At 47.9% G+C, this 15,971-nt stretch overlaps 2 protein-coding genes across 2 annotated transcripts in view; both read right to left on the bottom strand.

Annotated features, from left to right (window-relative positions):
• The window catches only part of LOC134931411 (uncharacterized), a 75,144-nt gene extending 74,326 nt beyond the window's left edge, over window positions 1-818 (bottom strand). Inside the window, exon 1 of the mRNA XM_063925413.1 lies at window positions 734-818. The gene's annotated coding sequence lies outside the window, so the exon portion shown is untranslated. The remainder of the gene's footprint in view (window positions 1-733) is intronic.
• A 16-nt stretch (window positions 819-834) lies between these two features.
• On the bottom strand, window positions 835-15,516 carry LOC135052373 (SLAM family member 5-like). Its single transcript, XM_063957432.1, has 4 exons — window positions 15,468-15,516; window positions 7,863-8,162; window positions 7,263-7,526; window positions 835-919 (listed from the first exon to the last, which is right to left on the bottom strand). Exons 1-4 carry the CDS (start codon window positions 15,514-15,516, stop codon window positions 867-869), a joined length of 666 nt encoding a protein of 221 aa, XP_063813502.1. The 3' UTR covers window positions 835-866.
• Between the last annotated feature and the right edge of the window lie 455 nt (window positions 15,517-15,971).

Below are 15,971 nucleotides of genomic sequence, written 5' to 3'. Positions count from 1 at the left end.
ACATACATGTAATACATTACTGGGGGCAGTGACTGGTGACATGCGTGTAAGACATTACGGGGGGCAGTAGCGACTGCTAACATGCATGTAATACAGTACTGGGGGCAGTGACTGATGACATACATGTAACACATTACTGGGGCAGTGACTGATTACATGCATGTAACACATTACTGGGGGCAGTGACTGGTGACATGTGTGTAACACATTACTGGGAGCAGTGACTGATGACATGCGTGTAACACATGCGTATTTCGTGGTGGTCAGCGCGCTCTAAAGGGTGTGCGAGGGATTGGATTGATTGGAGAGGTGGATGGTGGTGTGTGAAGTGATGTGTTCTCTGTGTATCTATTTGTAGGGGATGTGGTAATGATCACTCGATGTGAATGAAATATAGGATTTTATTTGGATGTAATAGGATTAATATTCCATAGTCAATAATGAATGTCCCAGGTTGGTTCACCACTTATCAGGTGTGTCTTGCAGACTACCCTTTCTCTGAGTATACCCTCCTATTGGTATACTGATGGAGCTACAGCTCAGGTAAATGTTAGGTATGCCCTAGGGGCCACCTTTACCATAGGTGTGGATGGTCCTATGTATCCTCTGATGCTGTGTCTATTGTTAGGTTTGTGGTTAAGTTTATGGTGTGACTAGTGCGGCGTCCCGCCTGTCAGACCCTTCCGTGTGTGGCAACGAGTGGCGTGGTCATATACTGTGTAATGAAACTTACCGCCGGGGGCAGGTGCTACCTGCCGCCGGTGACCAGTTCTTAGCCGTCCTCAAGCCTGTGTTCCTCGATGTATCCTCTCTGGGTGTCCTCCGTGTCTCAGAAGCCGCGCACCTTGTCTGTAAATGCCGGTCTCCTAAACTCTCGTCCCGTCCTCTGACTTCCTGGTACTGTGAACATGAATTCCTTCTATCACAATATAGAAAATATTCACAGTATCACTAACGGTGACAATTTCTTTATATCACAACAAAAAACATTCAGTATCTCCCCTCCAACAGTACATTTTTTGGTACACAACCTTCTTCCACCATGCAGGTTAACACACATCAACATAAATACAAGGTTTCCTATGTAAAGGATATCCGATTAACACCCAATTCATGTACACAATCAAAACAGTCACACATCCAATCACTGACACCTAATCTGGATGATTGACATGTCCGCCTCCCAATCAGAATAGAGATTGGGACACCGAGGAAGGACCAATCAGGAAAGCGATCACAGCATAAATAAGCCACTGAACACCATATGGGTAACCCTAGAAAAAGGCATCAGTGCTGAAACGCGTTGGGACCCACAGACTTTACTACCGACATTGCCACATACATTCTCCTCTCTCCGGCTGGAGAAGGAGACGCTTCCGCACACATCGCGCTCACGTGACCCGGCACGTGACGCGCGAACCAGGAAGTCAGAGGACGGGACGGGAGTTTAGGAGACCGGCATTTACAGACAAGGTGCGCGGCTTCTGAGACACGGAGGACACCCAGAGAGGATACATCGAGGAACACAGGCTTGAGGACGGCTAAGAACTGGTCACCGGCGGCAGGTAGCACCTGCCCCCGGCGGTAAGTTTCATTACACAGTATATGACCACGCCACTCGTTGCCACACACGGAAGGGTCTGACAGGCGGGACGCCGCACTAGTCACACCATAAACTTAACCACAAACCTAACAATAGACACAGCATCAGAGGATACATAGGACCATCCACACCTATGGTAAAGGTGGCCCCTAGGGCATACCTAACATTTACCTGAGCTGTAGCTCCATCAGTATACCAATAGGAGGGTATACTCAGAGAAAGGGTAGTCTGCAAGACACACCTGATAAGTGGTGAACCAACCTGGGACATTCATTATTGACTATGGAATATTAATCCTATTACATCCAAATAAAATCCTATATTTCATTCACATCGAGTGATCATTACCACATCCCCTACAAATAGATACACAGAGAACACATCACTTCACACACCACCATCCACCTCTCCAATCAATCCAATCCCTCGCACACCCTTTAGAGCGCGCTGACCACCACGAAATACGCAATTGTAACAGGAGGTGGGACACCTCCAGGTCAGCTGCACACTCAGCCACCATCCCCCAATGTGAGCGCAGCCTTCAACCATATTTAATGCGTGTAACACATAACTGAGGGCAGTGACTGGTGACATGCGTGTAACACATTACTGGGGAGCAGTGACTGATGACATGCATGTAACACATTACTGGAGCAGTGACTGATGACATGCATGTAACACATTACTGGGGGGCAGTGACTGATGACATACATGTAATACATTACTGGGGGCAGTGACTGGTGACATGCGTGTAACACATTACTGTGGGCATTAGTGACTGGTAACATGCATGTAACACATTACTGGGGCAGTGACTGATGACATGCGTCTAACACATTACTGGGGGCAGTGACTGGTGACATGCGTGTAACACATCACTGGGGCAGTGACTGATGACATGCGTGTAACACATTACTGTGGCAGTGACTGATGACATGCATGTAATACATTACTGGGGGCAGTGACTGATGACATGCGTGTAACACATTACTGGGGCAGTGACTGGTGACATGTGTGTAACACATTACTGGGGCAGTGACTGATGACATGCGTCTAACACATTACTGGGGGCAGTGACTGATGACATGCATGTAACCCATTACTGGGGTAGTGACTGATGACATGCATGCAACACATTACTGGGGGGCAGTGACTGATGACATACATGTAATACATTACTGGGGGCAGTGACTGGTGACATGGGTGTAACACAGTACTAGGCAAGTGACTGATGACATGCATGAAATACATTACTGGGGCAGTGACTGGTGACATGCGTGTAACACATTACTGTGGGTAGTAGTGACTGGTAACATGCGTGTTACACATTACTGGGGCAGTGACTGATGACATGCGTCTAACACATTACTGGGGGCAGTGACTGATGACATGTATGTAACACATTACTGGGGGAGTGACTGGTGACATGCGTGTAACACATTACTGGGGCAGTGACTAGTGACATGCGTGTAACACATTTTCTGGGGGCAGTGACTGGTGACATGTGTGTAACACATTACTGGGGTCAGTAGTGACTGGTAACATGTGTGTAACAAATTATAGGGGTAGTGACTGGTGACATGCATGTAACACATTACTGGGGGCAGTGACTGGTGACATGTGTGTAAGACATTACTGGGGGCAGTAGCGACTGGTAACATGCGTGTAACATATTACTGGGGCAGTGAATGATGACATACATGTAATACATTACTGGGGGCAGTGACTGGTGACATGTGTGTAAGACATTACGGGGGGCAGTAGCGACTGCTAACATGCATGTAATACAGTACTGGGGGGCAGTGACTGATGACATACATGTAACACATTACTGGGGCAGTGACTGATGACATGCATGTAACACATTACTGGGGGCAGTGACTGGTGACATGTGTGTAACACATTACTGGGAGCAGTGACTGATGACATGCGTGTAACACATAACTGAGGGCAGTGACTGGTGACATGCGTGTAACACATTACTGGGGGGCAGTGACTGATGACATGCATGTAACACATTACTGGAGCAGTGACTGATGACATGCATGTAACACATTACTGGGGGGCAGTGACTGATGACATACATGTAATACATAACGGGGGGCAGTGACTGGTGACATGCGTGTAACACATTACTGTGGGCATTAGTGACTGGTAACATGCATGTAACACATTACTGGGGCAGTGACTGATGACATGCGTCTAACACATTACTGGGGGCAGTGACTGGTGACATGCGTGTAACACATTACTGGGGCAGTGACTGATGACATGCGTGTAACACATTACTGTGGCAGTGACTGATGACATGCATGTAATACATTACTGGGGGCAGTGAATGATGACATGCATGTAACACATTACTGGGGCAGTGACTGGTGACATGTGTGTAACACATTACTGGGGCAGTGACTGATGACATGCGTCTAACACATTACTGGGGGCAGTGACTGGTGACATGCATGTAACCCATTACTGGGGTAGTGACTGATTACATGCGTGTTACACGTTACTGGGGGCAGTGACTGATGACATGCATGTAACACATTATTGGGGCAGTGACTGATGACATGCATGTAACACATTATTGGGGCAGTGACTGATGATGCCATGCATGTAACACATTATTGGGGCAGTGACTGATGACATGCGTGTAACACATTACTGGGACAGTGACTGGTGACATGCATGTAACACATTACTGTGGTAGTGAATGGTGACATGCGTGTAACACATTACTGGGGCAGTGAATGATGACATACATGTAATACATTACTGGGGGCAGTGACTGGTGACATGCGTGTAAGACATTACGGGGGGCAGTAGCGACTGCTAACATGCATGTAATACAGTACTGGGGGGCAGTGACTGATGACATACATGTAACACATTACTGGGGCAGTGACTGATGACATGCATGTAACACATTACTGGGGGCAGTGACTGGTGACATGTGTGTAACACATTACTGGGAGCAGTGACTGATGACATGCGTGTAACACATAACTGAGGGCAGTGACTGGTGACATGCGTGTAACACATTACTGGGGGGCAGTGACTGATGACATGCATGTAACACATTACTGGAGCAGTGACTGATGACATGCATGTAACACATTACTGGGGGGCAGTGACTGATGACATACATGTAATACATTACTGGGGGCAGTGACTGGTGACATGCGTGTAACACATTACTGTGGGCATTAGTGACTGGTAACATGCATGTAACACATTACTGGGGCAGTGACTGATGACATGCGTCTAACACATTACTGGGGGCAGTGACTGGTGACATGCATGTAACACATTACTGGGGCAGTGACTGTTGACATACGTGTAACACATTACTGGGGGCAGTAGAGACTGGTAACATGCGTGTAACACATTACTGGGGCAGTGACTGGTGACATGCATGTAACACATTACTGGGGCAGTGACTGGTGACATGCATGTAACACATTACTGGGGGCAGTGACTAATGACATGCATGAAACACATTACTGGGGGCAGTGACTGGTGACATGCATGTAACACATTACTGGGGGCAGTGACTGGTGACATGCGTGTAACACATTATTGGGGGCCGTGACTGGTGACATGTGTGTAATACATTACTGGGGGCAGTGACTGGTGACATATTACTGGGGTCAGTAGTGACAGATGACATGCGTGTAACACATTACTGGGGCAGTGACTGGTGACATGCATGTAACACATTACTGGGGGGCAGTGACTGGTGACATCCATGTTCCACATTACTGGGGCAGTGACTGGTGACATGTGTGTAACACATTACTGGGGGCAGTGACTAGTGACATGTGTGTAACACATTACTGGGGGCAGTGACTAGTGACATGTGTGTAACACATTACTGGGGGCAGTGACTAGTGACATGCGTGTAACACATTACTGGGGCAGTGACTGATGACATGCATGTAGTACATTACTGGGGGCAGTGACTGATGACATGCGTGTAACACATTACTGGGGCAGTGACTGGTGACATGCGTGTAACACATTACTGGGGCAGTGACTGATGACATGCGTGTAATACATTACTGGGGGCAGTGACTGATGACATGCGTGTAACACATTACTGGGGAGTGACTGGTGACATGTGTGTAACACATTACTGGGGCAGTGACTGATGACATGCGTGTAATACATTACTGGGGGCAGTGACTGGTGACATCCATGTAACACATTATTGGGGTCAGTAGTAACAGGTGACATGCGTGTAACACATTACTGGGGCAGTGACTGGTGACATGCATGTAACACATTTCTGGAGGGCAGTGACTGGTGACATGCATGTTTCACATTACTGGGGCAGTGACTGGTGACATGTGTGTAACACATTACTGGGGGCAGTGACTAATGACATGCATGTAACACATTACTGGGGCAGTGACTGGTGACATGCATGTAACACATTACTGGGGGCAGTGACTGGTGACATGCGTGTAACACATTATTGGGGGCAGTGACTGGTGACATGCGTGTAATACATTACTGGGGGCAGTGACTGGTGACATATTACTGGGGTTAGTAGTGACAGGTGACATGCGTGTAACACATTACTGGGGGCAGTGACTAGTGACATGCATGTAACACATTACTGGGGCAGTGACTGGTGACATGCGTGTAACACATTACTGGGGCAGTTACTGATGACATGCATGTAACACATTACTGGGGGCAGTGACTGATGACACGCGTGTAACACATTACTGGGGGCAGTGACTGATGAAATGTATGTAACACATTACTGGGGGCAGTGACTGATGACATACCTGTAACACATTACTGGGGTAGTGCCTGATGACATGTATGTAACACATTACTGGGGGCAGTGACTGATGACATGTGTGTTATACATTACTGGGGCAGTGACTGATGACATGCGTGTAACACATTACTGGGGGCAGTGATTGATGACATGCGTGTAACACATTACTGGGGGCAGTGACTGATGAAATGTATGTAACACATTACTGGGGGCAGTGACTGATGACATACCTGTAACACATTACTGGGGTAGTGCCTGATGACATGTATGTAACACATTACTGGGGGCAGTGACTGATGACATGTGTGTTATACATTACTGGGGCAGTGACTGATGACATGCGTGTAACACATTACTGGGGGCAGTGACTGATGACATGTGTGTAACACATTACTGGGGGGAAGTGACTGATGACATGCATGTAACATATTACTGGGGGCAGTGACTGATGACATGCATGTAACACATTACTGGGGGCAGTGACTGATGACATGTGTGTAATACATTACTGGGGCAGTGACTGATGACATGCGTGTAACACATTACTGGGGCAGTGACTGATGACATGTGTGTAACACATTACTGGGGCAGTGACTGATGACATGTATGTAACATATTACTGGGGGGAAGTGACTGATGACTCGCATGTAACACATTACTGGGGGTAGTGATTGATGACATGTGTGTAACACATTACTGGGGGGAAGTGACTGATGACATGCATGTAACACATTACTGGGGGCAGTGACTGATGACATGCGTGTAACACATTACTGGGTATCAGGTCTTCGTATAGAGAGTGATGGGAAGCATACATGGAACCCTGGGGAGCAGATGTTGGGTAACACTGAATGAGAGGACAATCACCTGTAGGACGCAGCTCTATCACATTGGATGTCTTGCTGCTGACTGGGTTTGATGAGGAACAGGAGTATGTGCCAGCGGAATCTGGGTCCCCGCAATGTACCAGCAACGTGGTGACATTGCCGTCCTTCCTGGTGATATTCTCACTGATGATCTTCCCGTCTCTCAGAATCGTCACCAATAAGGGAACATCTCCTGATGCTGTACACTCCAGATGGAGGTCTTCCCCAAGATTCACCCTGGCCAACATCGGCTCAGTCACTCTCTCTGTAATAATGACATATAATAATGGTTCATCCATCTTCCATGGTAGTAGAGGATGGACGTCATGTGAAAAGAAAGGGACTGCGGACGATAGCGGCCACATGAAAGGACTGATAACAACAAATTAGACATCCTGTTACATGTTGTATTTTTCGGACTAGATGTGATCTGGAAGTTAAGAAGAAAAACTGGACATATCATGAATTCATGTAGGACCTCATCTGACTTTCAGATGGTGGGGACAGGCAGATGGGTTTTACAGGGGAACAGTTGGAAGGTATGAGGAAAGGAGAAGATGGTGGGGACACAAATATTACATTAGTACAGTCTGAGACTCACCAATCACTTGGAGATTAATTTTTCCAATCAGTGTCATATTGACCCAATGTTCGTAGGTCCCACTGTCCTCCTTCATCAGGTTCCTCAGCAGGAAAGTCCCATTACCTGGGAAGAACTCTCCACGCCCAGCATATGGTTCCCGAACTGTATGGGAACCATGGAAAACAACCGCATATTGTATCCCTTTCTTTAATTCGTAAACGCTGTCTTTATCGATCTGCACTTGTGGGAACCACACAGAGGAACCGACTGCCCCAAATACCTCATGGGTCAGGACTTCGTCATCTCCCTGAGAAGTCACTGAGGAGGAAAGAGAGAGATGTATTCATTCACACTTCCCAGAGGACTCTTACATGTCACATACAGCAAAGAAGATGATGGAAGATTATGAGCCACCTACATGATCATTCTCAGACTTATCCCTGATTCAGTTACATCTACATCTTCTACACGTTGCGTCAACAACTTACTACGATCTGTGACATCATTTCCAGCCGTCTCTGTACTCAGGACAATCCATGGCTGAGACTTCAGGGAAGCAGCCACACCGTGGCTATGATCACGCACATAAGGAAACATGGCGCATGCGTCACTACTGCTGCGGCCAGTCTGGGAAGCCCTTGGACAACCCTGGCAGTTAATGTTCCTTGTCATTGTATGGATCTTGTGCATGTGTATGCAGTCGTGAATGAGGCTGCAATGGCTTTGGTGGGCGTCCATCCTCTATTCTGTGCGGCAGCGTCACTTTTGATGATTAGGAATTCTGTGGCCTAAATATTAGCCGCTACGTAGGCCGGTGCATACAAACATGAATTAGGCCCAATGTCCTTTCAATGCAATGTCATACTTACATGTTTAATATCAGGGTGGCATTGCTCAGTATTAGGACCATGGGGCTAATTCGGCTTGGATCGCACAGGCACAGTTTCCCAATAGTCGGAAAAAATGTGCATGTGCAGAACGGGTCCTGCGATCACATTGCAGTATTGCGAATGCATCCGCCTGATTGACAGGCAGAGGCATTCGGGGAAGGGGGGGGGGGGGGGGTGGCCGGTGTGGAAGGAAAGGGGTAGGGTTCTACTGCGGACAGGTGAGGCACCTACATTCTACTGAGCACAAGTGAGACTCCTAAGCTTTACTTGCGGACAGGTGACGCTCCTACGTTCTACTGCGGACAGGTAACGCTCCTACATTCTACTGTGGACTGGTGAGGCTCCTAAGCTTTACTGCGGACAGGTGACGCTTCTGCGTTCTGCTGCAGACAGGTGACGATCCTTTGTTCTACTTCATACAGGTGAGGATTCTATGTTCTACTCTAGACAGATGGGTCTGCACTGCACTCTGAACCACTGCGCAGTACCTGGTATCTTGTTCTCATTGTTTAAGCTTACCGTCCTATCCCTTTAAACCAGGACATTCATGAATTACGGGGCACTCATGAATTCTGTGACCAGCTGACTTGAAACCTGCATTTCATCTGGTTTTAAGCAGCTGGAGGTCCTGTGTAATCCATGAGTGTCCTGTCTTAAAGGGTAGGGTAAGCCTATATATTTTCCCATATTCTGAATGTGAGCACAGCCATTAAATACAGTGGTTCTCAGTACCCCAAACAGATCACGTTTTCCAGGTCACCTAGTAGATGTGCAGGTGTACTCATTACTCACTGATACGTTTTAAAAGTTCCACAGGTGGAGCTAGTCATTTCACTTGTGATCCTTTGAGGAGACCTGAAAAATGTGCGCTGTTTGGGGTCCTGAGTTGGAAAACCTCAACCTATGTACTAATATATATTTCTCCTGAGCTGTGTGTGGCTCAGTATCACCACCTGCTGGCCATTATGCAGAGTGACAGTGTTTCCTGCTGGGAGGTGGAGCAGATACTTATCACAGAAGTTACTTTCACTTTCATGAGAATGCACCAGAAGGAGAGGGAAAGTCCAAGAGAGAGGGGGGAGCAAACACACCCAATAGAGAGACACACACACACACACACACACACACACACACACACACACACACACACACACACACACGAGGACGCCAGAGAGAGACACACACACACACACATATATATATACACACACGAGAGGACGCCAGAGAGAGAGAGAGACACACACACACACACCACACGAGAGGACGCCAGAGAGAGAGAGAGAGACACACACACACATATATATACACACGAGAGGACGCCAGAGAGAGAGAGAGAGAGAAACACACACAAACCAAATGAGAGGAGGAGAGGACACCAGAGAGAGATAGACCAAGAGAGCGGGGAGAGAAGACACCAGAAAGAGAGAGAGAGAGACACACACACACACACACACACACACACACACCAAAGGAGAGGAGGGAGAGATGACATTCGAGAGAGAGAGACAGCAAGAGAGATGGGGAGAGAAGACACCAGGGAGAGGGGGGAGAGAAGACACCAGGAAGAGGGGGGAGAGAAGACACCAGGGAGAGGGAGGAGAGAAGACACCAGGGAGAGGGGGACACCAGGGAGAGGGGGGAGAGAAGACACCAGGGAGAGGGGGGAGAGAAGACACCAGGGAGAGGGAGGAGAGAAGACACCAGGGAGAGGGGGGAGAGAAGACACCAGGGAGAGGGGGGAGAGAAGACACCAGGAAGAGGGGGGAGAGAAGACACCAGGGAGAGGGAGGAGAGAAGACACCAGGGAGAGGGGGGAGAGAAGACACCAGGGAGAGGGGGGAGAGAAGACACCAGGGGGAGGGGGGGGGGGAGACACCAGGGAGAGGGGGGAGAGAAGACACCAGGAATAGGGGGGAGAGAAGACACCAGGGAGAGTTAGTTGGGGTCAGAGACCAGATAGAAACATGAGAGAAAAAGAAGAGAGAAAATACATAAATGAGACACCAGAAAGGGAGTTGATAGAGTGAGAGAGAGAAAACACCAGAGGGAGGACCAGACTGGTCAGATAGCAGTTACAGTATACTCCCCAATTGCTGGGCTGAGTACCCCTAAAGGCCCATACACACTAGAAGACTTGAACACTGTGGAAGATGAGCGATTTCCCTTAAACTCCTTGACAAACGAGACTGCGTGTACACGCGGCGCTTTGTTACATACGATCGGCTCTGCTGGGATTGAGGAGATTGAGCTGCTTCCAACAACCACCGGTGCACGCATCGTTCATCGTTTGAACACTAGAACGATCTGAGAATCTGAACGATTTGATCTTTCGCAACCGTCGTTATCGCTCATATCTATGGAGATTATCTTGTAGTGTGTACGGGTCTTAACTGATTGCAGAACCCCATCTAAAGGACCCATGCATCCTACCAAAGCTACAAACTTGGGCAGCTACAGGAGGAGGACACTGGGATGTGACTATACTCTGGGAGTGGGGTGATTTACCCCCCCTCTGTTCCTGGAAGTCACATCTATCACTGATCATGGAGGAGGGACGGGGGCGTGACGTTAAGCGTCAGACAGGTGATGGGGGGGGGGGGGGGGGGGGGGCACTACGCATGACTTACAGTAAGGGAATCCCAGTAAGGTTGCAATTTTTTTTTGGGACCAGTTATTACATAGCACATACATATACTGCAGCACATTACAGAGAATATATGGTCAGTTACATCAGTTCCTGCCCCAGAGCTTACACTCTATTCCCTATCACATGTACAGCACACACACTAGGGTTACATTATTTACATTGTGTCTGGGTAGAAACTGGAGGAAACCCATGCAAACACAAGGAGAACATACACACTCCACACATATACCCCTAACCGTAGATGGTGAATTCCCTGTGTTACAGTGCATGTAGTATGTATACAGTACAGGCTGAGTCTCACACATCCAAAATGCTTGGGACCAGAAGTATTTTGGGTGTTGGATTTTTCCGTAGTTTGGAATAATTGCATACCATAAGGAGATATCATGGTGATGGGACCCAAGTCTAATCAGAGAATGCATTTATGTTCCATATACACCTAATACACACAGCCTGAAGGTCATTTAATACAATACTTGTAATACCTTTGTGTACATTGCAACATCAGAAAACAAAGGTTTCACTATCTCAGTCTCACTCAAAAAATTCTGTATTACGGAATATTTGGATATGGGATACTCCAACTGTACAGTATATGGCTGCTGCTGTATCTCACTATAATGTACAGTGGGTGCTGTATATAAGACACTAGTTGGGTATATGCATCACAGCTGGGAGAGAGACAAAGTAGAAGACAACTAGCTCCTGTCATTTTTCAAACACAGCCTGTGACATGGCAGTTAGGAGCGGATTGGCTGCTACTTTATCTCTCTCCACTTTATCACTCTGCAAGCCTTGATACATCTCCCTCTAAAGATAACCACACATTCCCCGCTGTGATGACACACTGACCGCTGTGGGTTACTAGATAAGAGAAGTGACAGTGACGAGGCATCCCAGCGCCGCTGTACAGTCACCGACATTGCATCACGTCATTCCCACACTGCACCCTGAGCCAGTGAGCTGACACTCACCTGTAGCAGCAGCAGCGGCAGTGAGCAGTAGGAGCAGTATGCAGGAGCTCATGATGCCCGGTTACCCTGACCCTGTGTGTGCGTGTGTGATGGTGGCAGTGGGTGGGATACAGCATGCAGTGTGTGTATGTTGTGTGATTGGTATATAGCTGTGGGGAGATGATGCAGTGGGTGGTAGTAGTGGTGTGGAGCATGCAGTGTGTGTATATTATGTGATTGGTATATACGTATGGGGTGGTGATGATGCAGTGGGTGGTAGTAGTGGTGTGGAGCATGCAGTGTGTGTATGTTGTGTGATTGGTTTATACGTATGGGGTGGTGATGATGCAGTGGGTGGTAGTAGTGGTGTGGAGCATGCAGTGTGTGTATGTTGTGTGATTGGTATATACGTATGGGGTGGTGATGATGCAGTGGGTGGTAGTAGTGGTGTGGAGCATTCAGTGTGTGTATGTTGTGTGATTGGTATATACGTATGGGGTGGTGATGATGCAGTGGGTGGTAGTAGTGGTGTGGAGCATGCAGTGTGTGTATATTATGTGATTGGTTTATACGTATGGGGTGGTGATGATGCAGTGGGTGGTAGTAGTGGTGTGGAGCATGCAGTGTGTGTATGTTGTGTGATTGGTATATACGTATGGGGTGGTGATGATGCAGTGGGTGGTAGTAGTGGTGTGGAGCATGCAGTGTGTGTATGTTGTGTGATTGGTATATACGTATGGGGTGGTGATGATGCAGTGGGTGGTAGTAGTGGTGTGGAGCATGCAGTGTGTGTATGTTGTGTGATTGGTTTATACGTATGGGGTGGAGATGATGCAGTGGGTGGTAGTAGTGGTGTGGAGCATGCAGTGTGTGTATATTATGTGATTGGTATATACGTATGGGGTGGTGATGATGCAGTGGGTGGTAGTAGTGGTGTGGAGCATGCAGTGTGTGTATATTATGTGATTGGTATATACGTATGGGGTGGTGATGATGCAGTGGGTGGTAGTAGTGGTGTGGAGCATGCAGTGTGTGTATATTATGTGATTGGTATATACGTATGGGGTGGTGATGATGCAGTGGGTGGTAGTAGTGGTGTGGAGCATGCAGTGTGTGTATATTATGTGATTGGTATATACGTATGGGGTGGTGATGATGCAGTGGGTGGTAGTAGTGGTGTGGAGCATTCAGTGTGTGTATGTTGTGTGATTGGTATATACGTATGGGGTGGTGATGATGCAGTGGGTGGTAGTAGTGGTGTGGAGCATGCAGTGTGTGTATGTTGTGTGATTGGTATATACGTATGGGGTGGTGATGATGCAGTGGGTGGTAGTAGTGGTGTGGAGCATGCAGTGTGTGTATGTTGTGTGATTGGTTTATACGTATGGGGTGGAGATGATGCAGTGGGTGGTAGTAGTGGTGTGGAGCATGCAGTGTGTGTATATTATGTGATTGGTATATACGTATGGGGTGGTGATGATGCAGTGGGTGGTAGTAGTGGTGTGGAGCATGCAGTGTGTGTATATTATGTGATTGGTATATACGTATGGGGTGGTGATGATGCAGTGGGTGGTAGTAGTGGTGTGGAGCATGCAGTGTGTGTATATTATGTGATTGGTATATACGTATGGGGTGGTGATGATGCAGTGGGTGGTAGTAGTGGTGTGGAGCATGCAGTGTGTGTATATTATGTGATTGGTATATACGTATGGGGTGGTGATGATGCAGTGGGTGGTAGTAGTGGTGTGGAGCATTCAGTGTGTGTATGTTGTGTGATTGGTATATACGTATGGGGTGAGGACTAGTATGGAAGGTGCTACTTTCCTATATTGTGCAACACTGTGTATCCCCATCTCACGTTACACGTTGTATCTTATGGACGGATGTAACTATCTCGTGATGAGGGGGGGGGGGGCGGTCTCTCGCGCCGCTCCCTTCTTTACATTAGCCTAATGTCACGTGTATCTGCTGCTACCTGTGTGACAACAATAACACTCCACCAGTACATTGTATGCGGCAAGGGTAAGCAGCTTGTAGCGTTACAGCTGCTGTGGAACTACACATCCCAGCATGCCCTGCCACAGTGTTAGCATTCCCTAACAGTAAATCTGTGGCAGGGCATGCTGAGATGTGTAGTCCCACAGCAGCTGGAGTGCCAAGGGTGCCTACTCCCAGTATACTGTCGGCAGCATCAGACTGGGGCTTGTATGGCCCACCCGGGGGATGCAGTGGTAGGGGCCTGTGTTAGGGGTGTGGCCAGTCTTCAGAGGGGGTGTGGCCTGCCACCCCATTGCCTTGACTAACCATTAGAGAGGGCAACGTCTGGGCCCCTTCATAAATATATACAGTAAATTCAGCTGCTGCATGTATGATAATGTACCAGATTAATAACAGATTAATATCAGCAATGCACTGTACAAAATAAACCATAGACCAGTATAAGGTAACATATGTTTTATGTATAATTCAAGTGCACAGTCTAAAACCTGATCCTTATAGCAGGAGGCGGGGCCCCCGGGCAGTGGGGCCCACCCATGGTTTCCCCTGTACCCCTGTGGGCCAGTCCAAGCCTGACTGCCGGTATACCTTGCTCTCACTCTGGTCACTGCCAGGTAATAAGGCACAAAGAGCGTCCGAGGGCTCTGCGCTGTGTAACTTTGCGGAGGGTTCGATGTGTAACGTATCGTAGCGAAGCACCTGCCCGTGGGGCGTATAATCACCCATATGTAGAGCTCGAGCTGCACCCGCTCTGCATTTCCTCCGCAGCTGACGAGCATGCAGCAGCACGCCACCGGCACGTGCGACACGCCTGCACCCACGCTTTCAACCGCTTCCCATACGTGCAACAAGCGCATTTGCTATGCGGCATCATTTAAACTGCTAAAAGCCAAGTGACACAGCGGCAGGCGTGACGTAGTGCCCGCTCTGCGGCGTCAGCTTCTGCGACACCGTGTGGCAGAGCGAGTGCTGCGCACAAAGTGCCCATTTTATGTTCTGCTTTCTAACATTTATTATTTCATTGTTTTTTAATAAGATTTGTTTTTTGTGCCGCTCAGGTTTATATACACCGGGCCTGGTGTGAGAATGTAATAAGACGGTATGAGTGGTGAAGGTGGAGCTGTATCGGTCGTACCTGGTTTTTCCTGCAACGCCTGTGTCAGCCTCTTGCAGATCTCACCCATGCTCTAGGCAGAAGGATGAGGACCCCCCCATAGAGTACCCCCGCACACACAGTCACCACACGCTAGGAAAGTGACTACATTTTTATTCACTGGTGCACTGTTCTGGAAACTGGGAAAAAGGTTAAAGTTGCATATCACTCACTGGCAGTTAATATAATGACACCATAGGTTATGCATATAATATAAAGTACATTTTAGTGTATTCATTAGCGGTCATTAATAACTACTACTTTCTCGATGTTAGCACATTATAACAGATATCCCACAGGCGGCAGTGCTAGAGTCACTATTACTGTGCACCCTGTTCACTGGAAAGTCAGTGTCCTGTTACCTAAATGTTCCTTGTTATGTCCGTGAACCGCCAGGTCTAATACAGGGGTTAGAAGCCGGAGTTCTAAGCAATACATATAACCCCCCCCCCAAATCTAACTCTCTCTGCACATGTTACATCCGCC

Source organism: Pseudophryne corroboree, chromosome 1 (assembly GCF_028390025.1).
Source record: "Pseudophryne corroboree isolate aPseCor3 chromosome 1, aPseCor3.hap2, whole genome shotgun sequence".
In the NCBI taxonomy this organism is placed as follows: Eukaryota; Metazoa; Chordata; class Amphibia; order Anura; family Myobatrachidae; genus Pseudophryne; species Pseudophryne corroboree.
Note: the sequence above shows the minus strand (reverse complement) of the source record. Positions and strands in the feature narration are given on the sequence as shown.